Raw genomic sequence first — 23,543 nt, 5'->3', positions numbered from 1 at the left:
GTCATCCTGACTCTTCTTAAGTAAGTGTGACCCTATGCACGTCGTTTAACCTGTTTGTGCCTGAATTTCCTCATCTTTCATATAATGTGATCTCTAGGGTGTCCTGTAATTTTTTTTATTGTCAATATTCATTTATTGCACTTGTAATTATTTTGATAGCACTTAGGTCCAATATTTGGTTGTACTTTTCAGTGCTTCGTAAACTAACTGTTCATGGATTTGTGGAACCTCACAAGAATATGGAAGTGATGGTAAGTGACATCATTGGTTTATTCTGTGACTTTTGAGAAATGATTGATTTTATTTAGTTTTTTAGTTGATTTTATAACTGTCTTTATACTATCTCTTAAATCTAAGATAATCTTTTATTTAAAAATTGTACTAAATGAGTCATTCCTGTCTTTATCATCCTATATACATGCTACAGTGCAGTTACAGTGTTAGGTATTTTATGTTCATATTTTGTATGTGGTAAATACCTTTCTGAACACAAGAAACAGGTTTGGTGTAGCATTTCTTGTGGTTTTTTTGTTACCATAGAAGTTGTTACTGTGGCAGCCACTTGAATTTGGTTGCCATTGTAATGTTACCAGATATATCTTTGATGTTTCTTCTGTCTGACAGTTCAAAAATGTTATTTGAAAGAGAAAAATTATAAAAGTCATGCATATCTAAGTGGGATTATTTGTTCAAGCACAATTCTTTTTTTACTTTTGTAGAACTAGTTAAAATTGGCCTAAAATTAAAGAGCAAATTTGCCATCTGTATCCTTTTCTTGGTTATATGTCTGTAAAAGATTAAATTAGCAAAATGGGAAAAGTTTTGTTCACTTTTGCCAGGACTGCTATGAAATTGTTATATAGCAATGTTATACCTGTTTGTCAGTCCTAACTAAAGTAACTCCTATCCATTTCTGTGAACTTGGAGAGTAAGCAAACTTATTATAGGGAAAAATAATTCAATAAAATCAACATATCCAATTTTACTGGAGAGTTTTTCTACTTTTATACTTTCCCTTGAGAGGTACTTGATTCCTAATTATGGTGAAAATTAATTAGTCATTTAGCTAGCTTGGTTTTGTTGTTTCTCTTGGCATTCTTCCATTCTTCTTAGGTTATTGAATTGGCGATGCAGAGGCCACATCTCTGTGGATATAAAATTCAGTTTACTATTCCTAAAAATACTGATAATTGAGAGATGCAAAATGATGGTGCAGGGAGAACTACTAGCTCTTAGAAAAACTCCAGTAGATGAACAACATTCAGTCAGAATGTGACTCCTGAGGGCACCTCTATGTGACACCACTGGACGGCACAGAATCATAGAATGGGAGAGATGGAAGAGGTCTTAGTGGCTCTGACTTCCAGTCATTGTTTCATTCTTGATGATATTCTTTTCATTAACAACTTTCTGCTAGTCATATTTACATAGTACCCTTGTTTAAAAAAATATGTTCCGTTCTGATAGATAATTAACTTTGCTTCCATTTCTTCACAAAGATTGCTGTTATTAATTTTGGTGCATATTGCACCTTTCTGACTTTGACTTGATTGTGATTTCTCAGGGGGAAATATCAGGGTATTTGCTGCGGCTAAAGATATTCCAGTTTTGTCACCGACTGAAATCTGGACTGGCTGAAATATTTCATTGCAAGTATCTGTGGTTGGATTCGGGCTCAGGTCTTCCTGATTCCAGGCCCAGCACTCTATCCTCTGCACCACCAAAACTGGAGTGAATACTTCTCCAGTTAACTAAATCTTCTGTTACTTCTTGTTAATGGAGAAGTCGTTTTCATCCATTGTCAGAAGTGTTCAGTGACTTCTGATTGCTTATAATGGAGTTCAGGACCATTCACAACGTGGCCCAAGTCCATCTTTTAACCTTATTTTATACCACTCTTCTTCACAAAGTCCGTATCGTAACAGAACATTCACTTTCTTTTCATTGATTTCATCTTCCTTCTACCTTCCATGAACTTTTGGCCTTGAGTGGGTTCTTTGCATCTCTATTTCTTCTTCCTTGAGAGTCTGTCTGAAATTTCAGTGTTAGCTCATTTTTGATCATTCCCAAGTAGAAGTAAGTTCTCCCTTATCAGGTGCTACCCTGATTAACTTCTGTGAATTTAATTATATTCTGATTTGTATTTATGTATATCTCTTCATTTACCCACTAGTTTTATAAGCTCCTTGATGGCCAAGTTTTTTGTATTTTTTTTTAAACTTCATTGCCTAGTTCATAAGAGATTCTTAACACGTTTGTTGAGTTGCTGAATGTTAAATGCAGTTGTGATTGGCTATTTTAGGTCCCTGTTTATAAATAAATACTTCCTCAAATGTGTTTTAGAAAGCTTTATTTTTATTTTTGTACTTAATAGATTTTATTTTTTTCCCAATTACATGTAAAGATAGTTTCAGCATTCACTTTTGTAAGGTTTTGAGCTCCAAATTTTTCTCCTCTCCCCCCCTTGCTAAGACAGCAAGCAATATGATAAAGGTTATACATATACAATCATGTTAATCATATTTCCACATTCATCACGTTGTGAAAGAAGAATCAAAACAAAGAAAAAGCAAAAAAAAGTGAAAATAGTATGTTTCAGTTTGCATTCTGCATAGTTCTTTCTCTGGATGTGGATAGTATTTTCCCTTCCGAGTCTTTTGGAGTTGTCTTGGATCGTTATATTTCTGAGAAGAGCTAAGTCTATCAGAGGTGATCATTGCATAATGTTCTGCTCATTGCACTCATTATCAGTTCATGCAAGTCCAGGTCTAGAAAGCTTTATTTTTATAATTGTAATTAATTAAGTCTAGTTACTTTATATTTCTTGATTATAATGGGCATTAGGTCCTTTGTCAGTAATGCAACAGAGCAAATTAGACTTTTATATCACTTTCTTATAGGATACTGTTCAAGCAATATTATCATTAAGTGTGAAAATCATCTACTTTTTTGTCCCACACTTAAAGCCCCTTTTTAAAATTTTGCTTTGAAGATGGCCTAATGAAATAGGAGGGAAGGATATATTTGGAAATACGGATATATTTGGAAATACTACTGTTTTTTGGTGAATAGTAGTCACATGACTCAGGTTTTATAGTGGATCAGGAGAAGATTTCACACCAACCTGTGTCAAAACTATTCACTAGGTTGTTTTGACATATTGAATTTTCATTGTTCTCCCTCTTTCCTCTTGGTGCCTATTCTTTGATTCCATTCCCTTTATGTTTTCTCTTTTCTGGCTTATTCTTAACAATGAGGACGCTGCTCTCTTTCTTCATTCTCTTCCTCTGACTTGAGGTTAACATACTCATACAATTTTCAGTCACTCATTCAGTTGTTACAGAAACCCAGCTCTTGGTAGGATTCTGGTGTTTTCCCCACCTTGAATGGTGATGTCTTCATTACTCTGCACAGTACTCATGTTCATTTATTTATTTTAAATTAATTTATATATGTCTTCAATGTTAGTAACTTTAGCATTTATATTAGATTACAGATTCTTGGGGCAGTACATGTTTAAATAATTTTTTTAAGTAATGTACATGTTAGGATATTGTGCGTAATGCTTACTTAATAAACTTCCCATCTGTTCTATATTTTATATAACTTCAGTGATTTGATTTATTGAGATGATATATTTTTTTATTTGACCTTTTTTTGGTCAGGAAAAAGTTGTAGAATTCTATAATTGTGCACTGTATTTTATCTTTATTTGATTTTTCTTGGTTTCTCCATTTAATATTAAATATCTGGGTCTTTATAATAGTAATTACTCCTTATTCCTCTGAAGACACGGATTCCCTCCAATTTAGAAACTACAAAATTAAATTACTGAGAGAGATTTCAATGATGATGTATATATACATATTAAATACAGGGTTTTATTTTTCTTTAGGGTTTTCTACATGGAATTTTTGAGCGTCTAAAACAATTTTTGGAATGCAGTAAGTATTCTTGATATTCCTTTTTAAAGAACTATCTCTAATGGGGTATTCTCCTGGGGGGATTTTAGCTGCCTGTGCATAGTAAGTTTGCCATGTTCCTCATTAACTAAACATTCTAAAATATATATCTACATATCTGTAGTTATGTAGATGTCTGTGTATCTCTATATACATACATGTATATGTAGGTACAGACAGTTCTAGCTTACTTTAAGTAGACTGTCCTGTAGACCTTCCCCTCCCTCAGGGAGCTTGGAGTGGTCCTGTCCCCTCAGAGGCTCTACACCCCAAAGCCTGAGCAGCTTCAATGCGTAGAGCAGAGAACTCCTGGCTGAGATCATGCTGGTGCTGCTGCTGTTGCCGTTGCCGTCACCTCTACCCTTGACGCAGCCTGCCAGAACCAGAACTCGTGAGAAAATTTTGCTGCTTACCTTCTGGGGAGTTGAATTTGTGTAATGCTCATTTAACGGAAAGTAAGAACTGGCTGTTCACACTTACATGTTATATGCATTTATGCACACACAGATATCTATACACATACAAGCATAAATAGAAATAGAATTTGCAGTGTTCCTCTGCCTGGACCCCATAAATGTATACAAATGCAATAAACATAATGCCCTGGAAGAATAGAGAGGCTTATCCTGTATTTTTGTATTTCAGAGGGATTGAATAACTAAATCTTTCCTCCCACATACTTTCCTAGGACTCTGATACAGAGAAACCTCTCCTAAGGAATATCTTTTATTATCCCTTCCCCTCTGTTTCTGCTGTCACCACCATGGTTTAAGGCCCTTGCTAAATCATCCTTGGATTACTGCAGCATTTATGCCTCCTAGGTGATAATCTTTTTCCTTCTAATATGTCCAGTATAGCCTTTTCTGTTTTCATTTGTTCCCTGCTTAGCAGCTTTGAGTGGATACTTAAACATTTCCACTCTAGACTTTTTTTGTAAAAAGACTTTGTGGCCCTGACCTACCTATGTATCTAAATTTCCGTGTACTTTCTGTTATGGGATCTCTGTTATTGATAGTATATACTCAGAGAAGAATGCCTCTGTATATTCATTTTTCTTATTTCTGTCATAGCAAACATTGAATGCCTTCTCTTTTGCTTATTCAATCCTACTTGTGCTTCAGGGACCAACTTAAGTCCTATCTCCTCCTTTATAACTTCTTTGAGTAATTTATTTCTTCTTTTCCTCTGATGCATTCTAACACATAGTCCTTGGATGCTGTTTCACAGAATTCAACGTTTCAGTTTTCTGCTTCTTATTTTTGACTGTTGGGTATGGTTTTGTTTTCTTTACTGGGTTAGATTAGAGGCTCCTTTATGGCAGAACCATGCCTTAATCTTTTTTTTTTTTTTTTTTTAAATATATCATAGTGCCCAGCAGAATGCTAGGTAGGTAGTGAGCTCTGTTTAAACACTTTACTTAATTACTTTAGAATATGACAGACTTCCTAGAATTTACTGAGGCTAGAAACCTGAGACCCTTGTTGCTGCTTTAGCTGATAATTATTACAATGAACACAAGTACTTGACTAAATTGAACTTCCTTGTCATTCTACAGTAGCACAGGTTTTAGCCTGCTTAGGTATACTCAGTGATGCAACTAGTCAGAAGCCATCTTGTCATAGCATCATACCCCAAAGTTTTTCGTCTTTTTTGTCATGGTTCCCTTTGGCAGTCTAATGAGGCCTACTCAACATAATCTTTTTCAGAATATTTTGGAAATGCATGAAATAAAATATATAAGTTTACAAAGGAAACCAATTAAATTGAAATACAGTTCTCAGTATATTAAAATAAAAACATTCCACAGATCCCAGGTTAAGAAACCCTCATGTAGCCTAAAGTATGTGAGATATGTGAGACAGCTATAGTTTCATTTATATATGCCCATTTCTGGTATGTAACTGCCTTCATACATTTATGTAAGGCAGTCTCAATTTGCGTTTTTGTGCTACGTATATTTTTAGGGATAATTTGGGTACCTGATGCTCAAGGAGTTCTTATCCATTACTGACTCATGCTTAGGTGAATTTATTTGATGATATCACTTGGCCTTACTCTTTTGTCAGAATCAGTTCAATTGAACAAACAATTATTAGAAGTATGCTGCATGGTGCAGATTTGCAGTAGCCCAATTCAGTTTAGCTTTTTTAAATAATGATTTTTCTGTGGTTATTACTCAGAGAAATGGGTTTTACTTTGTAATCTTAAATTTTAAAAAAATTATCTAGAGATATTTTTCATAAAATGGGCAAGAAATACAATCTGGACTTTCTCTTCAACTTTAGCCACTTGGGGATCTTTAGGAAGTGATGTGATTTGTGTTTAGTGTCTGAGTTGCTACTTTTTTTCTCTAGAGTGGATTTAGTTTCCCTGTGTCTTCTACTAACAATTTTGTTTTTATATATTTATTGTCACTTATAACTCTGGCAATACAATAAGGTTTTAATATTAGTATTTTTTAACTTTAGTTCATATGATTCATATATTTTGACACCAAAGAGTTCATTCTTGTCTAAATCCTAAATAAATATGTGTGACAGTGTTACTCTTGAAGTAAGTATTCTGTCAAAAAAATCAACATTTTTAGAGATTATGACACTACATACTGAATTTTCAATTATCTTTTAATAGGTAGAAGTATAGGCACAGATAATGTATGTAGAGACAGACTGGAAAAGACCATCATTCTTTTTACTAAAGTGGTAAGTTGACTTGGAGGGGAAAAGTTATCTAATGGCATTTGATTCTGAAAAACATAATATACTTTAAGTAAATCTGCACATTTACATTTGAATAATATAGATAGAAAATTAATATTTTGATAATTAAAATATTTCCTTTTTTATAAGGAAATTTCAACATGTTTAGATTATCAGTAGGAAAGTCTAAAGGGAGTAGAGTTTTATGTTTTATCAATGAGAGGACTAGTGAAACAAGATGATTATCTGCCTTCTTTCTTATGTTCCACTTGTTCCAACTTTATCTCCAGTTTCTTGTGGGAAGAGGAATAGTACCTTCTATTCAATGGTGAATATTCTCACACCTGGTCATACTCTACGCATCCCAGTGATACCAAACCCTTGTAGCTGATCACCCAATCACCATTCTCCATCCCCTATCACCCAGTTCCGTATTTCCATCTCCCTCAACTTTCCTCCTCAAAGTTCCAACCTAGCTCCACCCACCACTTTCACTGTGCCCCCTGGAATGCCTAGCCAATAAACTTCCATTCAGCCTAAATCTTTTCCTTTCCCATTCCTTCCATCTAGTAACTATTATTGAAACTTGGCTTCCTGCCCGATAACACAGCTTCCTTGGATATCCTTTCCCATATTAGCTGCACCTTCACTCCTTCCCCTTGGTTTATTGGTTGAATTGGGGGAGTTGAAATACTCCTTGCCACTTCCAAGTTCTCTCCCTAACTCCATTAGTCAGCAACATCTCATTCTTTGAGGTTCATGCTATTCATATCTACCACTGAGTCAAAATCCTGATAACTGTTGTCTGCAGACCTTCAGGTCATTCTCCTTTGTTCCTCAATAAATTCAGTCTATGGCTATCAGTTTTTCTCTCTTCCCCAAATCCCGCCTTCTTGCTTGGGGAATTCAGCATACGTTCTGGCTCTCCCTCAAACCCCTTCACTGTCTTGTTCCTAAACCTACCTACTCACTTCCCATGAGCTACTTCTCCACTCTACCTCAGCCATACACAAAAATGGTCATACCCTTGATCTTACCATCACTCACAGATATACCACCTTTATGTTGAAGAATTTTGAAATCCACTTATCGAATCATAATCTCTTGATTTTTCACCTTTCTTTTTGTCTTCTGTCACTCTACTTTTCATTCTTATCAAGACCTCCAATCCTTAGACTCCTTAATTCTCTCCCAGACAATTTCTGTTATATTAGGCACTCTTCCTCTTTTCCACACCTAGATACCTTATTTAACCAGTTGAGTTCTGCACTATCCTCCTCTCTTAAATCTTTCCCCTTTATCATTTTACTGATTATGCCCAGCCAAGCCTTCCCTTGGATCATTTTCATCATTCATTATCTTTGTTCCTATCAATGTGCTACTGAATAAATATGGAGAAAATCATGTAACCATTCTGATTGGAGCCACTACAAATTTATATTGCCCTCAAATTTGTCCTTATGGCTGCTAGGCAGTCCTTTTCCAATCAGCTTTTCGAATTTTCAATCAGCCTGTTCTCCTTAACTCATTAATCTACTTTCCACAGTGGGTCTTTCATATCTTTTTTATCCCTCTTCAAACCTCCCATGATTCCTCTTCTACCGCCTCTCAGCTGAGAACCTTGCTTCATATTTTACTAAAAAAAATTGAGGCCATTTGTTGAAAGCTCCCTCTTTTTCTCCGTTCCTCATTCCCCATCTCTCAGATTCCTTCTGCTACTATCTTTTCCTTTACTTATGTCTCAAATGAAGAGGTAGCCTTATTCCTTACCAAGGCTAACCCCTCTACTTGCTCAAGTGATCCCTTTCTATTCCTTCTTCAAGTGTATTGCCCTGTCTGTCATCTCCACCCTAACACTTATTTTCAGTCTTCCTATCTGTTGTCTTTTTGCCTACTGCTGACAAAGATATCTATTGTCAAAATAAAACCCTCTCTTGATGTCTTGCAATATCATCCTGTATCACTTCTGTCTTCTGTCACTGAACTCCTTGAAAAGGACATCTGTAATAGATACCTCTAATATCTCTCCTCTCACTGCCTTCTTAACCCTTTACAATCTTATCCCTTACAATCCAGCTTTCAACCTCAGCATTCCACTGAAACTACTCTCAAAGTTATTAGTCTCTTAAATGCAGAGTCTAGTGCCTTTTCCTTAATCCTCATTCTCCTTGACTTCTCTGCAGCTTTTGACTTTGTTGATCAGTTTCACCTTGATACTCTTTTCTCTCTTGGTTTTCAGGACACCACTCCTGCTACCTCTGCCTGTGACCGTTTCTTCCCAGTAGCCTTTGCTAGATCCTCTTCCAGAAATTGTCCTCTATCTGTAGGTGTCCCATGGGTTCTGTCTTAGACCCTATTTTCTTCCCCTTCTATACTCCTTCTCTTGGTGACCTCATCAGCTTCCATGGATTTAATTACCATCACTATGCTGATGACTCTCAAATCTGTCTGTCCTCTCCCAGGCTCTCTGCTCACCTCCAATCTTGCATTTCCAACTACTTTATCTTTTTGGACATCTTAAACTGGCTTTCTGGTAGACCTTTTAAACTCAATTATGTTCAAAATGAAACTCATTCTCTTTCCCCTTAGACCTTTTCTCCTTTTACTTTCCCAGTTACTGTTGAGGTCAGCATCATTCTCCTAGTCATTCAGGCTTGTAACCTAGGTGTCATCCTTCACTTTTCCTTTTTTCTCCCCTCCTGTTACCCCTTCTCCCAATATGATGCCAAAACCTGTCAATTTTGCCTTTTCCACATCTCTCATGTACCCCCATCTCTCCTGATAATGCCACAGTTCTGTTGCAGGCCCTCATCACTCCCCTGCTGGACTATTGCAGTAGTCCATTGGTGGAACTACCTGCCTCAAGTCTCCCCTACCCATCCTCCATTCACTAAAGTGATTTTCTTAATGCATAGATCCGACCATGTCACCCCATACTCACTAAACTCCAGTGGGTCCTTATCATCTCCTGGATCAAAAACAAAATCCTCTGCTTGACATTTAAAGGCCTTCATAGCCTAGCCCCTTCCTAACTTTCCTGTCTTTTTATACCTTGCTTCCTGCCATATACTCTTCAAGTCATTGACACTGGCCTCCTTGCTGTTCCACAAACAAGAACTCTCAACTCTGGCCTCCATGCTTGGAATGCTATTTCTCCTCATTTCTGCCTTCTGGCTTCTCTGGCTTCCTTTAAACCCCAAGTAAAATCCCATATTCTGTAGGAAACCTTTCCCAACTTCTCTTCATTCTGGTGCCTTCCCTCTTTTATTTATGCCCTGCTTCTCTTGTATGTAATTTGTTTGTTTATTGTCCCCCCTATTAGAGTATGAGGTCTCTGAGGGCAGATCCTTTGCCCTTCTTGTATCTTAAGCACCTAGTACAGTGCCTGGCACATAGTAGATGCTTAATGAATACTTACTATTGACTCAGAATTAGGAATTTTTGTAATTTTATATTGCTGTGTGTAATACATCATCTCGGAGTAGAATTTTCCTGATTTTTTATTGGAATGGAAATCACTGATCACTAGAGAATTTGACTCTCTCCATGTTTGTCCCACTTAATGGTGATAGCTAGAAAACTAAAGATAAAAGAAAATGTAGTTGATGCTCTGGAGGTAGTGAAGCAGATATAATATGCAGTATAATATTACCAGTGAGCCAGTGTGCTCAGAAAGCTTGCTTTTCATTTTGATCTGCAAATCTTGATTTATATTTACTTAGCACTGTTGGGAGTAGGTAGAGGGAGAGAGAAAGAAATTGGGGACAAAGGGAGGGACAGACAGAAGGGACACAGTGTAAAAATTTCTTGCACTTTTGCTGGTGGTGGTTGTGGAAGTTAAGGGCTTTGGAAACAGTCCATCAAGCAAGATATTAAATGTTTGCTGTGTGCTGTTTTAGGTGATGAGGATACAGTGAAGAAAAGTGAAACAGTTCCTACTGTCAAAGGGTTTCCATTCTACTGGAGGACACAACATGTAAATGTAAACAGAGTAAATTCAAGATAAATAGAAAGTAGTTAAGGAGGGAGGACATTAGCAATGAGAGGTAGAAGGATTCATAGAGAAAGTGGTGTTTGAGCTGTGTCTTGAAGAAAGAGAGGAATACTGTCTTGAAGAAAGAGAGGAATACTAGGAGGTGAAGGTAAAGAGGAAGCACATTCCAGGCATGACTGATGGCCAGTAGCAAAGGCTCAGAGATGGGGGAGTGAGAAAGGATGGAGAATGACCTGGCAGTTTGTACACAACAGCCATCATATGAGTTGTACAATGTGAATAATTTAATGATGTGAACTTCAGAAGAAGAGAGGTTGTTTGAGTGATGGTGGTGAAGAGAAGGCCCACGTGAAACGAAGAATTTTGTGGACAAGGACACTAAAACCCAGGGAGATGGGCTTTTGGGTTTGTAGCTCTTTTGCAGGAGTCTCTGAGGTTAGGTTACAGATCTTGAAGCTTCTTTTAGCCTTTTCTCCACTTTATAAGTTCAGTAGTAGCTGTTAGGGTAATAGTTTGGTAAGGGAGAACAACGGATAAAAACTACACTTAAATTGTGATTACATTCATTTAGCCTCATTCATCTCTATCTTAAACATCTCATGGATTCACGAATGTCAGAATTGGAAGGGATCTTAGAAACTGGTTAGTAATACAAGAAAAAGGCTATTAAATGTTTTGCATTGTAGGTGTGGGTCACGACATACCTCGTTATGGACTTGATTTTTTTTTTTTTTTAGGAGAATTCCCTGTTTGGATGGAAATTTTAAAATAAGTTGTTTTTTAAAGAGCATTTAAGAAAGTCCGTTCATGAAACTCTTTCATTTAAATTCTGACTTTTCCTTGTACAGACTATACATATTCATTAGTATAGAAACAAAGAAATGTACAAGATTGAATGTGGATTGTGGTGGATGCAGTGCCTTTAAAATAATGTTTTTCTAGATAACGTTCCCTTTTTGGTTATGCTGGGAAGATTAGAGCTGGGATTTGAGTGACTACAATTTCAGTGTACTACATGTTTTATCTTTTTATATATTGTTTTTGCTAAGGTAAAATTCATAATTGTCAACTTTATGAACTTCTAGTATTTTTTTCGGACTGGAGCTTGTTTATATCAATAACCATTTTTGCAGAATTCTTCATAAAGATTCATGGTAGATTATTTAAAGTGCTAGGTGGTCTTTATTGTCCTATTGTGTGTCCCTTGTAACATGATTCCTGTAACATGAACAGCAAGGGAGATGTAGCAAGAATTAATGTATTTAAACAAAAATTTGTTATTTACTTTTTTAAAATCAAGGTTTACTTTATAGTACATGATATTGGAATAATTGTTTCTTTTTGAATTTTGAAAACACTGTTAATCTTGTTATAATTTGTTTTGGAAGCTTTTAGACTTCTTGGACCAACATCCCTTTTCTTTCACTCCTCTCATTCAACGATCACTGGAGTTTGCAGTAAGCTATGTTTTTACAGAAATGGGTGAAGGAATCACATTTGAGCGATTCATCGTTCAGTGCATGAATCTAATTAAGATGATTGTCAAAAATTATGCTTATAAGCCGTCAAAAAATGTTGAAGGTAACTTCATAAGTATCTCTATTTAATTTGTTATTTGTCTTTATTTTATCATGGAACTTGTAAGAACATGCATTTAAATTTAATTTTAAACTCTATTCCTTTAACAATCTTAAAAATCTATGGCAACTTCAGAATTGTGGTTTAGAACATATATGTGCATAATTTATTATGCATTATTATTTAAAATAATATAAATTATTCAGTAAGGCAGCTTTCTTGTAGGGTTATTTGTTAGTCTTTGGTTATTATGCTGAAGAATTCCTGAAAGCCTAGAATCTTTTTTTAAGGATTCTGTACTACAGAGGTGATTAAAAAGTCTGTGTTCGCTAGTGCTCTAGTAAAACGGGGACCCTAATATCTCTTTGCAGCTATTAAGTTTAACATATTTCTTTTGATCTGGCTAGATCAGAGTTTATTGAGTGTGATGATATTTTTATTTTAGTTTTTAGAAAAGCATATTAAGTTTGTTATTATGATCAAATTGTTGCTTATTATATGAGGGTTTATGTTTCTGAAAATTAGTTTTGAATTTTAAAAATACAGGATAAACTTTCCCTCATCAATATTATGTCATTTACAAAATAGCTAAAACAACTGAATGTTTTTTTTAAAATAAATTTTTCTTCTCTTTCATTTCCCAAGGAATTCCTTCCTTCTCTCTCTCCCTGAAAGTGTTCCCTTACAGTGAACAATAAAATGCATGGGAACAGGAAAAACTAACCAACTTATTGAAAATGACTTACCTTATATGCTGTGTTCCACTTGAATCTAGCTTTAATAGAATGTCTGACAATGTTTTAAATTCAATTTTATTTATTTCAGATAGCAGTCCTGAAACTCTTGAAGCACATAAGATTAAGATGTCTTTCTTCACATACCCAACCTTGACAGAGATATGTAGAAGATTAGTTACTCATTATTTTCTACTAACAGAGGAAGAGCTGACCATGTGGGAAGAAGATCCAGAAGGCTTTAGTAAGATTTAATGCTGATGTTTTTCCTTCAATGATATACATATATATTATTTTGTTGGAGGATTGGGATGTGTTGTCTTTTTATAGCACCTTTGATCTGATACTTGTTTTTAAGATTATTAGTTCTTATCACTATTATCTAGTTTTTGAACAGAAAAAGTGAGGGACCTATATTTATTGATCACAAATGTGCCATCAGACTGGTGAAGTTTTTTAAGAAACAAAAACCAGAAGTATAGTTTTGTCAGTAAATCTTCATGATTTACGCGCTTTTCCCTTTCATTTGGGGAAATAATTTTTACTGAACAATGTTTACTGGTTTAGGAAACAAAAACAGTTTTTATTTTTTTATTTTTAAAATTTATTTATTTAACTTTTAACATTCATTTTCACAAAATGTTGGGTTCCAAATTTTCTCCCCATTTGTCCCCTCCCCCCACCCCAAAACACCGAGCATTCTGATTGCCCCTGTCACCAATCTGCCCTCTTCTATCATCCTTCCCTTCCCTTGTCCCCATCTTCTCTTTTGTCCTGTAGGGCCACATAACTTTCTATACCCCATTACCTGTATTTCTTATTTCCTAGTAGCAGAACAGTACTCAACAGTTGTTCCTAAAACTTTGAGTTCCAACTTCTCTTCATCCTTCCCTCCCCACCCATTCCCTTTGGGAAGGCACGCAATTCAATGTAGGCCATATCTGTGTAATTTTGCAAATGACTTCCATGATAGTCGTGTTGTGTAAGACTAACTATATTTCCCTCCATCCTATCCTGCCCCCCATTGCTTCTGTTCTCTCTTTTGATCCTGTCCCTCCCCAGGAGTGTTGACTTCAAATTGCTCCCTCCTCCCTCTGCCCTCCCTTCCATCATCTCTCTTCCCCTGCCCCGCCCCGCTTATCCCTTTCTCCTCCACTTTCCTGTATTGTAAGATAGGTTTTCATACCAAAAATGAGTGTGCATTTTATTCCTTCCTTTAGTCAAATGTGATGAGAGTAAACTTCATGTTTTTCTCTCACCTCCCCTCTTTTTCCCTCCACTAAAAAGTCTTTTGCCTATCTCTTTTATAAGAGATAATTTGCCTCATTCCATTTCTCCCTTTCTCCTCCCAATATATTTCTCTCTCACTGCTTAATTTCATTTTTTTAAGATATGACCCCATCCTATTCCATTCACTCTGTGCTCTCTGTCTCTGTGTGTGTGTGTGCGTGTGTGTGCATGTAATCCCACCAACTACCCAGATATTGAAGTTTCAGGAGTTACGAATATTGTCTTTCCATATAGGAATGTAAACAGTTCAACTTCAGTAAAGTCCCTTCTCTTTGCTGTTTACCTTTTCATGCTTCTCTTCATTCTTGTGTTTGAAAGTCAAATTTTCTTTTCAGCTCTGGACTTTTCATCAAGAATCCTTGAAAGTCCTCAATTTCATTGAAAGACCATTTTTTCCCCTGAAGTATTATACTCAGTTTTGCTGGGTAGGTGATTCTTGGTTTAAGTCCTAGTTCCTTTGACTTCTGGAATATCATATTCCACGCCTTTCGATCCCTTAATGTAGAAGCTGCTAGATCTTGTGTTATCCTGATTGTATTTCCACAATACTTGAATTGTTTCTTTCTAGCTGCTTGCAATATTTTCCCCTTGACCAGGGAACTCTGGAATTTGGCCACAACATTCCTAGGAGTTTCTCTTTTTGGGTCTCTTTCAGGCGGTGATCAGTGGATTCCTTGAATATTTATTTTGCCCTCTGGTTCTAGAATCTCAGGGCAGTTTTCCTTGATAATTTCATGAAAGATGATGTCTAGGCTCTTTTTTTGATCATGGCTTTCAGGTAGTCTCATAATTTTTAAATTGTCTCTCCTGGATCTATTTTCCAGGTCAGTTGTTTTTCCAATGAGATATTTCACATTATCTTGTATTTTTTCATTCTTTTGGTTTTGTTTTGTAACTTCTTGTTTTATCATATAGTCATTAGCCTCTATCTGTTCCATTCTAATTTTGAAAGAACTATTTTCTTCAGTGAGCTTTTGAACCTCCTTTTCCATTTGGCTAATTCTGCTTTTTAAAGCATTCTTCTCCTCATTGGCTTTTTTTACCTCTTTTGCCAATTGAGTTAGCCTATTTTTCAAGGTGTTGTTTTCTTCAGCATTTTTTTGGGTCTCCTTTAGCAAGGTGTTGACCTGCTTTTCATGCTTTTCTTGCATCTCATTTCTCTTCCCAGTTTTTCCTCCACCTCTCTAACTTGATTTTCAGAATCCTTTTTTGAGCTCTTCCAAGGCCTGAGCCCATGGTATATTTATTTTGGATGTGTGGGATACAGAAGCCTTGACTTCTGTGTCTTTCCCTGATGGTAAGCCTTGTTCTTCCTCATCTGAAAGGATGGGAGGAGATATCTGTTCACCAAGAAAGTAACCTTCTATGGTCTTATTTTTTTTCCCTTTTCTGGGCATTTTCCCAGCCAGTGACTTGACTTCTGAGTGTCCTCTCCATATCCACCTCGCCTCCAGATCCACCCAGCCAGAGCTTGGGGTCTGAGATTCAAATGCTGCTTCCCAGCTTCAGGGCTTTGGGTGGGGGCGGGGCTGCTATTCAGTGTGAGATTAAGTTCAGGTGCTGAGGTGGGGGTCAGGGCCACCACGCAGAGCTCAGTTCCCTCAGGGGGTTTATGTGGAGACCTTCAACCATGGATCCTGGCTCCTGCCTGCTTTGGGAGCCCCTGTCTGCTGCTGCTTCCTAAGGGGGCCGAGTTATGGGGACACCCCACTTCCCTCTCGGCGATCCAAAAAGACTCTCTCACTGACCTTTGTGCCCATGGGTAGAGGGACCTGCGTGGCTTTTGGAGATTCCATCCCTGAAGCCTGCTCAGATCTGCTCCTCTCGGTGCTGTGCGGCCAAGGCAGGGCTGGGCTCTGCTCCGCAACGGACCTTTCCCGTCAGGTTTTCACGGCTCTCTGGAACAGAAATCTCTACTCCGTTGTTCTGTGGCTTCTGCTGCTCCAGAATTTGTTTGGAGTTCTTCTTTACAGGAATTTTATGGGCTGTGGGTTCAGAGCTAGTATATGTGTGTCTTTCTACTCCGCCATCTTGGCTCCTCCCCCCAAAAACACATTTATAAGGAGAATTTTTAAACTGCTGTACAAAATATCATGTTTGAAAATGATCAGTAGTTTTAAGAATTAATATGTATCAGACCTAGTGTTAAGCTGTTCTGATTACATAGGGCATGATGTTTTTCATGCATTTTATGTTTATTTTGAAATAATTGGATTGGAGATGGAAGATTTTTAAAGGTTCTTTTTGCATTTGTTTGTGAGAATTCGTAATCAAAGAGCCTATATTGGATAGTGAGAGTAGATAATTCATTTTCCTAAGGTTTAAAAATGCATGGCAAAGGCAATGTGAAATGACAAATAGAGAATGATGGGCATGAAGTGTAAGTCCTGCTTTGGACACTTCAGAGTTGTGTGATGCTGGTCAAGTTACTTGACCTTTATGTCCTTCAGGCTGCTTCCCAGCTTCTACTACCTCTCCATCTTTGTAGAATATTCCTGGAGTTGGTCCAATCATAGGTTACCTGTGTGTTCACATACACATATGCACCATAATTTCTGAAGTTATCTATCTTTTTTTGTCATATAAAATCATTTCCTAAGACATCATATTTTGCCCTTTGTTTTAAATAAACTTTTTTTTGATGAAAAAAGATTTCACCTGTTACAGAGGAAATATCTTAAGATCAGAAACTTAGCTTATGATTTCTTGAAACTACTGAATCATTTTGAGTAGTGTATATAAATTTAGTAAATTGGAATTATAGGAAAGTATGAACTAATTCTTTTTGTGCTCCGGGGTATCCTGGCTCTATTAATAAAAATTTGCTGCAGCATTGTAGAAGTGAAGTTGATTCAACTTTGTCTGTGTATGACTAGCACGTATTAGGAAATTTTGTATGTAATGAACACCATGTTGCTATTAGCAGTGTGAATGCTGTGAGTCTTGTGTTTTTCTCTTAAAAAACCATGGCTAATGTTAACTATTGTTAAAGTAGATTTAACATTCAACATATTGTAGATTAATTTTAGCATTTATATACTGAAGGAAATTGCTATAAAGTGCTTACTTTTGCAATATGTCACTAATATAATTTTTTGCTGCAATGGGACAAAATCATGTGCAATATCTTATTTTATTTTACAGCTGTGGAAGAGACAGGAGGAGATTCTTGGAAATATAGCTTAAGGGTAAGTGATGAAATAATTATTAGAAAAAATGCTATTGATTTTCTAGGTTTTGATAGGAATAAATGAAGTTGAAATCCAGAAACACTTTGTTTTAAAGTTATTTGTGTTCACGTCTAGTTACCACCCTGTAAGTTACACATAGACAGAGACCATACTCTTCCTTTGCCCTTAATATACACATCATCTAATAATTAAATAATTTCTTGAATTATTTTAACCACCAGTGAAAGATAAACAACTTGTTTTAATAGCACAAATGCAGTTTTAGAGTGAAGCCCTTATTTATTCTGTTAGAAATGATTTTGTTAAATTAGCCTAAATCCAGAGTTTTCCAATCTTATAATTTCATTCATTAGATAATTGCACAGTGTGAAAATAGAAAACTTTCTTTTGAGCTTATAATTTCCATTTACCTATTAGAGTAAAATTTAAGAAGTTGCCTATGTTTAATTCATTCTTTTAACTATGCATAAGTATGTCTTTCAGCAATAATCTATTTGTGCAGTGATTGAGAAGGAAGAATGTGGAACATTCATTTTCTGGGGTAGAAATATTGTTGACAATAGTGTGTTTTGTGACAGTAGTATATTTTGTGGTACTTTGTAGTCATGTGAACGTTACTTTTTATAATCCTTTTTTTATTTCTTTCTGTAACTAGTCATTTTACTTAAAATATGTTAGTGAAGTACATTTGGATTTATATGTACATAGTTTTCAATGTCTTAAGTAAAAAAATTATGAGAAAAATATTATTGGAATGTAATCTTTTTTAAAAATAGTTTTATTGGTTTATTTTTAGAGTTTGACATTTATTTCCACAAAATTTTGAGTTCTAATTTTCCTCCCTATCTCTCCCCTTCCCTTACCCCATGAAACCTTGCATTCTAATTACCTCTTCCCTCAATATGCCCTCCCTTCTGTCACACCCCACCCTTCCCTTATCTCCATCTTCTCTCTTTTCTTGTAGGGCAAGATTAATTTCTATACCCAATTACCTGTATTTCTCATTTCCCAGTTATATGCAATAAGAATTCTCAGCCTTCTTTCTAATATTTTGAATTCCCTCCCTCCTTCCCCAACCATCCCCACTGAGAGGGCAAGCAATTCAATACAGGCTGTATATGTGTAGTTTTGCAAAAGTCTTCCATAATATTCATGTTGTGTAAGACTAACTATATTGCCCTCCATCCTACCCTGTCCCCCCATTTTTTCTATTTTCTCATTTGACCTTGCCCCTTCCCAAAAGTGTTTGCTTCTATTTACTCCCTTCTCCTATTTCCCGTCCCTTCTATCATCCTCCTCACCCCAGTTGTCCCCTTCTCCCTTACTTTCCTGTAGTGTGAGATAGATTTTCATACCAAATTGAGTGAGCATGTTATTTTCTTTTTAAGCCAAATGTGAAGAGAGTTAGCTTCACTTTTCCCCTCTCACTTCCAACCCTTTTCTCCTCCATTGAAAAAGATTTTTCTTACCTCTTTTATGAGTTATAATTTGCCCCATTCCATTTCTCCCTTTTCTCCTCCTAATATTTTCCTCTCTCACCCCTAAATTTTATTTTTTATAGGTATCATCCCTTCTGATTCAACTCAACCTGTGCTCTCTCTGTGTGTGTGTGTGTGTGTGTGTGTGTGTGTGTGTGTCTATAATCCTTCCACCTACCCAAATACTGAGAAAAGTCTCAGGAGTTACAAATATCATCTTTCCGTGTAGGAATGTAAACAGTTCAGCTTTAGAAAGTCTTTTATGATTTCTCTTTCCTGTTTACCTTTTCATGCTTCTCTTGATTCTTGTGTTTGAAAGTCAGATTTTCTTTTCAGTTCTGGTCTTTTCATCAAGAATGCTTGAAAGTCCTCTATATCATTGAATGACCATTTTTTCCCCTGAAGTATTATACACAGTTTTTCTGGGTAGGTGATTCTTGGTTGTAATCCCAGTTCCTTTGACTTCTGGAATATTCTATTCCAAGCCCTTCGATCCCTTAATGTAGAAGCTGCTAGATCTTGTGTTATCCTGATTGTGTTTCCACAATGCTTGAACTGTGTCTTTCTGCTGCTTCTAATATTGTCTCCTTGACCTGGGAACTTTGAAATTTGGCCACTATATTCCTGGGAGTTTCTATTTTGGGATCTCTTTCAGGAAGTGATTGGTGGATTCTTTCAATATTTATTTTGCCCTCTGATTCTAGAATATCAGGGCAGTTTTCCTTTTAATTTCATTAAAGGTAATGTCTAGGCTCTTTTTTTATTATGGTTTTCATGTAGACCAATAATTTTTCTATTGTCTCTCCTGGATCTATTTTCCAGGTCAGTTGTTTTTCCAATGAGATATTTCACATTATCTTGTAATTTTTCATTCTTTTGGTTTTGTTTTGTAACTTCTTGTTTTATCATATAGTCATTAGCTTCATTGAACTCTGTTCTCATCTTTTTTTATATATTAATTGTATTTATTTTCAGTGTTCTACAATCACTGCCATATAATTTAGATTCTTTTTTTTCCCTTACCTACACCCCACCTCCCCCCTCTCTCCCCGAGACAGCATACAATTCTATATAGGATCTACATATACATTCCTATTAAATACATTTTCACTGTAGTTATGCTGTGTAGATGAACTAAAATGAATGGGAAAAATCATATAACAAACCAAAACATAATACACACTCACAAAAAAATTATCTACTACGTTCTATGATCAAATTCTATAGTTCTTTCTCTGGATGTGGAAGGCATTTTGCCTTAGAAGGTCATTGGGAATTTTTTTTTTTTTAAATTCTTGTATTGCTGTGAAGTTCCAGGTCTGCCAGAAAAAACTCTCTCACACTGTGGTTGTTGCTGTGCAGAAAGTTCTCCTGGTTCTGCTCCTTTCTCTCAGCATCAGATCATATAAGTTTCCAGGCCTCTCTGAAGTCTTCTTGTTCATCCTTATAGTGCATTAGTATCCCATTACATTCATATACCATTATTTATTCAGCCATTCCCCAGTTGATGGGCATCCCTTTGATTTCCAGTATTTGGTGACTACAAAGAGTGCTGCTACAAATACTTTTGTTCATGTGGGACCCTTTCCCATTTTTATGGTCTCTTGAGTATGCAATCCTAGAAGTGATATTGCTGGGTCAAAGGGTATGCACATTTTTGTAGCCCTTTGGGCATAGTTCCAAATCGCTGTCCAGAATGGTTAGATGAGCTCTCAGCTCCACCAGCAATGAATTAGTGTTCCAACTCTCCCACATTCTCTCCAACATTTATCATCTTCTTGTTCTGTCATGTTTGCCAATCTGATAGATGTGATGTGGTACCTCAGAGTTGTTTTGATTTGCATCTCCCTAGTCAAAAGTGATTTAGAGCATTTTTTCATGTGATTATAGATGTCGTTATATTACTTCCTCTGAAAATTGCCTGTTCATATCCTTTGACCGTTCATCAATTGGGACATGTCTTGTATCTTTGTACATTTGACTCAGTTCTCTATGTATTCTAGAAATGAAGCCTTTATCCCCGAGGTTAGCTGTAAAAAATCTTTCCCAATACACTACTTTCCCCCGAATTTTGGATGCTTTGGGTTTGGTTGTGCAAAAACTTTTCAATTTAATGTAATCAAAATTATCCATCTTGTAGTTCATAATGCTTTCTATCTCTTCTTTAGTCAAAAATTCTTCCCTTCTCCATAAATCTGATAAATATGCTATTCCTTGCTCCTCCAGCTTGTCCATGGTATAAATCTTTATACCTACATCATGTACCCATTTGGACTTATTCTTGTGTACAGTGTCAGGCATTGGTCTGTGCCTCGTTTCTGCCACACTGTTACCCACCTTTCCCAGCAATTTTTGTCAAAGAGTGAATTCTTATCCCAGAAGCTGAGGTCCTTGGGTTTATCAAACAGGAGATTGCTATATTCATTGTCTACTGTGTCTTGAGTACCTAGCCTATTCCACTTGTCTACCCTTTTGTTTCTTAGCCAGTACCAAGTGATTTTAATAATTGCTGCTTTATAATACAATTTGAAATCTGGTAGGGCTCGGCCAACTTCCTTAGCATTTCTTTTCATTAGTTCCTTTGGTATTCTGGACCTTTTGTTCTTCCAGATGAAATTTGATATTATTTTATCCAACTCTAGAAAATAATTATCTGATAGTTTAATTGATATGACACTGAATAAGTAAATTAATTTAGGTAGAATTGTCATTTTTATTATATTGGCTCAGCCTACCCACAAGCAACTGATGTTTTTCCACTTACTTAGATCTGTCTTTATTCGTGCGAAAAGTGTTTTGTAATTGTGTTCATGTAGTCCCTGAGTTTGTTTTGGCATGTAAACTTCCAAATATTTTGTAGTGTCTCCCCTAGCTTTAAATGGGATTTCTCTATCTCTTCCTGTTGGACTTTGTTATAGGAATGCAGAAGATTTGTGTCGGTTTATTTTGTAACCTGCAACTTTACCAAAGTTGTTTATTATTTCAAGTAGTTTTTTACTTGAAGCTCTAGGATTCTCTAAGTATATCATTGTATCATCTGCAAAGAGTGATAGCTTAGTTTCTTCTTTGCTTGTTCTTATTCCCTCAATTTCTTTATCTTGTCTAATTGCTACAGCTAACATTTCTAGTACCATATTGAATAATAGTGGTGATAATGGACATGCTTGTTTCACAACCCTCATCTTATTGGAAATGCATCTAGCTTATCTCCATTGCATATAATCTTGCCGAAGGTTTTAAGTAGATACTGTTTATTATTTTATGGAAGTTCCCTTTATTCCTATGTTCTCCAGCATTTTTAATAGGAATGGGTGTTTTATTTTGTTGAAAGCTTTTTGTGCATGTATTGAGATAATCATGTGGTTTTTGTTAGCTTTGTTGTTGATATGATCGATAATGCTAATAGTTTTCCTGATACTGAACCAGCCCTGCATTCCTAGTATGAATCCTACCAGATCATAATGTGTTATTCTCATGATAAGATGCTGTATTGCTTTTGCTAAAATCTTATTTATAATTTTTGCGTCTATATTCATTAAAGAAATTGGTCTATAATTTTCTTTCTCTGTTTTGTCTTCCTGGTTTAGGTATCAGAACCATATTTGTATCATAAAAAGAATTTGGGAGGACTCCTTCTTCCCCAGTTTTCAAAAATAGTCTATATAGTATTGGAATTAACTGTTCTTTAAAGGTTGATAGAATTCAGTTGTAAATCCATCTGGCCCTGGAGATTTTTTGCTAGGAAGTTCATTGATGGCTTGTTTAGTTTCTTTTTATGAGATGGGGTTGTTTAAGTATTCAAATTCTTCTTTTGTTAATCTGACCAATTTGTATTTTTTAAAATACTCATCCATCTCATTTAGATTGTCAAATTACGGGCATAAATTGGGCAAAGTAATTTCTAATTATTGTTTTAATTTCCTCCTCATTGGAGGTGAGTTTACCCCTCTCATTTTTGATACTAGTTATTTGGTTTTCTTCTTTCTTTTGTTAATCAAATTGACCAAAGGTTTATCAATTTTATTAGATTTTCATAAAACCAACTATTGGTTTTATGTATTCATTCAATAGTTTTCTTAATTTCAGTTTTATTAATCTCTCTTTGGCTTTCAGTATTTCTAATTTGGTATTTACTTGGTGATTTTCAACTTGTTCTTTTTCTAGCTTTATCAGCTGCATGCCCAAGTCACTGATCTCCTCTTTCTCTATTTTATTTATGTAGGCATTCAAAGATATAAAACTTCCCCTAAGAACTGCTTTTGCAGTATCCCATAAGATTTGGTAGGTTGTCTCATTATTGTCATTCTCTTGAATGAAGTTGATGATTGTTTCTATGATTTGTTGTTTAACCCACTCCTTTAGGATTATATTATTTAGTTTCCAATTGATTTTTTGTTTTTCTTTCCCTGAACCTTTATTACATATAATTTTTATTGCATTATGATCTGAGAAGGATGCATTGACTATCTCTGCCTTTCTGCACTGAATTGTGAGGTTTTCATGTCCTAGTACATGGTCAGTTTTCATACATGTTCCATGTACTGTTGAGAAAAAGATGTATTCCTTTCTTTTCCCATTCAATTTTCTCCAGAGATCTATCATATCTACCTTATCCAG

The 23,543-nt window shown here is 35.8% G+C and overlaps 1 protein-coding gene across 1 annotated transcript in view; it reads left to right on the top strand.

The window, feature by feature from the left end:
• IPO11 (importin 11) overlaps positions 1 to 23,543 on the top strand; it is a 209,617-nt gene that overhangs the window by 43,291 nt on the left and 142,783 nt on the right. Inside the window, exons 7-12 of the mRNA XM_072605543.1 lie at positions 193 to 251; positions 3,896 to 3,944; positions 6,594 to 6,664; positions 12,044 to 12,236; positions 13,059 to 13,211; positions 17,402 to 17,445. Of these exons, the coding sequence (XP_072461644.1) occupies positions 193 to 251; positions 3,896 to 3,944; positions 6,594 to 6,664; positions 12,044 to 12,236; positions 13,059 to 13,211; positions 17,402 to 17,445 (569 nt within the window). The remainder of the gene's footprint in view (positions 1 to 192; positions 252 to 3,895; positions 3,945 to 6,593; positions 6,665 to 12,043; positions 12,237 to 13,058; positions 13,212 to 17,401; positions 17,446 to 23,543) is intronic.

Source organism: Notamacropus eugenii, chromosome 4, assembly GCF_028372415.1.
Source record: "Notamacropus eugenii isolate mMacEug1 chromosome 4, mMacEug1.pri_v2, whole genome shotgun sequence".
NCBI classification, from domain to species: domain Eukaryota; kingdom Metazoa; phylum Chordata; class Mammalia; order Diprotodontia; family Macropodidae; genus Notamacropus; species Notamacropus eugenii.
This window is presented reverse-complemented; position numbering and strand designations above follow the sequence as displayed.